Source organism: Capsicum annuum, unplaced genomic scaffold (assembly GCF_002878395.1).
Source record: "Capsicum annuum cultivar UCD-10X-F1 unplaced genomic scaffold, UCD10Xv1.1 ctg65660, whole genome shotgun sequence".
Taxonomy (NCBI): Eukaryota; Viridiplantae; Streptophyta; class Magnoliopsida; order Solanales; family Solanaceae; genus Capsicum; species Capsicum annuum.
Genome location: NW_025874930.1, coordinates 1 through 1022, shown reverse-complemented (window position 1 = coordinate 1022; position 1022 = coordinate 1). Strand labels below are relative to the sequence as shown.

The 1022-nt window shown below is 53.1% G+C and overlaps 1 protein-coding gene across 1 annotated transcript; it reads right to left on the bottom strand.

The window, feature by feature from the left end:
• Nucleotides 1-595: 595 nt before the first annotated feature.
• Nucleotides 596-967, bottom strand: LOC124893818 (glycine-rich RNA-binding protein 7-like; the record flags this gene model as incomplete). Its single annotated transcript, XM_047404664.1, has 1 exon — nt 596-967. A coding segment is annotated over one exon (372 nt), but the record flags the coding sequence as incomplete, so codon positions are not given.
• Nucleotides 968-1022: the final 55 nt, after the last annotated feature.

The following is a 1022-nucleotide window of genomic DNA, read 5'->3' as shown; positions in this document are numbered from 1 at the left end:
CTCTCGATTTTTACCTCACACTTAGTTTTACAAGTGTTGAAAGTTGATTTGTACTTCGTGAGTGATTGAGGGTCGAGTCTACTCTCACCCAGAATAGATTTTTGTTTGAGTTGACTCAAAAGAAATATTGTTTACGAACTTAAACCAACAAGACACAATGAATTCACAAAAGAGAAAAAAAAGCACACAACAAACGCTAAACATGAATGAACGAACACAAAGACTAACAAACAATCTAGTAAATGAGTACTAGTTTGCCAATTAGTATTGGAACCAACAAGCGAAACTACGGAACAATAAAAAAAACTAAGAAAATTTAAAATTTGAGCCAAAATTTGATGCGTGAGCAGTAACTTGATGATGTGGCAGCCACGTATTGATTGTGGTTTCTACAATTTTTATTTTCCAAAGTCCAACGGCTCTTTCTCTCTCTCTAGCCTCTAACGGCTCTTTCTCTCTCCCTAGCCTCTCTCTCTCTCGCCTCGCCCCGGCCCACGGACTTCGACGCCGTCGCCGACCGTCGGCGCCGACCCAACCCGACCACCGGTCCCCGGCGTCGACCGTCGTCGCCGGCCGAACGGCTTTCTCTCTCTCCCTACCCTCTCTCTCTCCCGTGCTCCGGTCTCCGGCCCCGTCGCCGTCGCCGACCTACGGCGTCGACCCAACCAAACCGCTGGCCCCGACCACCGGTCACCGACGCCGACATCCGTCGCCGAACGCCGACATCCGTCGTCGAACGCCGGTTCCCCCCCCCCCCGCTGTACCCCCCTCCACCCCCCCTTCTCTGTCCAGACCCCCACCCCCACCCCCACCCCCACCCCCCTCCGCCGACGTCGATACAACAGTCCAGTAGCCGAAGCTCGGTCTTCAGCCGTAACCGCCGCTCGGTCGCCAGCAGCCGCAGATCCATCTCAGCAGCGAAATCCCCCGGCAGCAGGTCGACGCGGGGCTTGGTTGCCGGCTTGATCTACAAGCGAAATCTGGTGACTTCTAACCTTTGCTTATTTTATTCTTCATTCTGC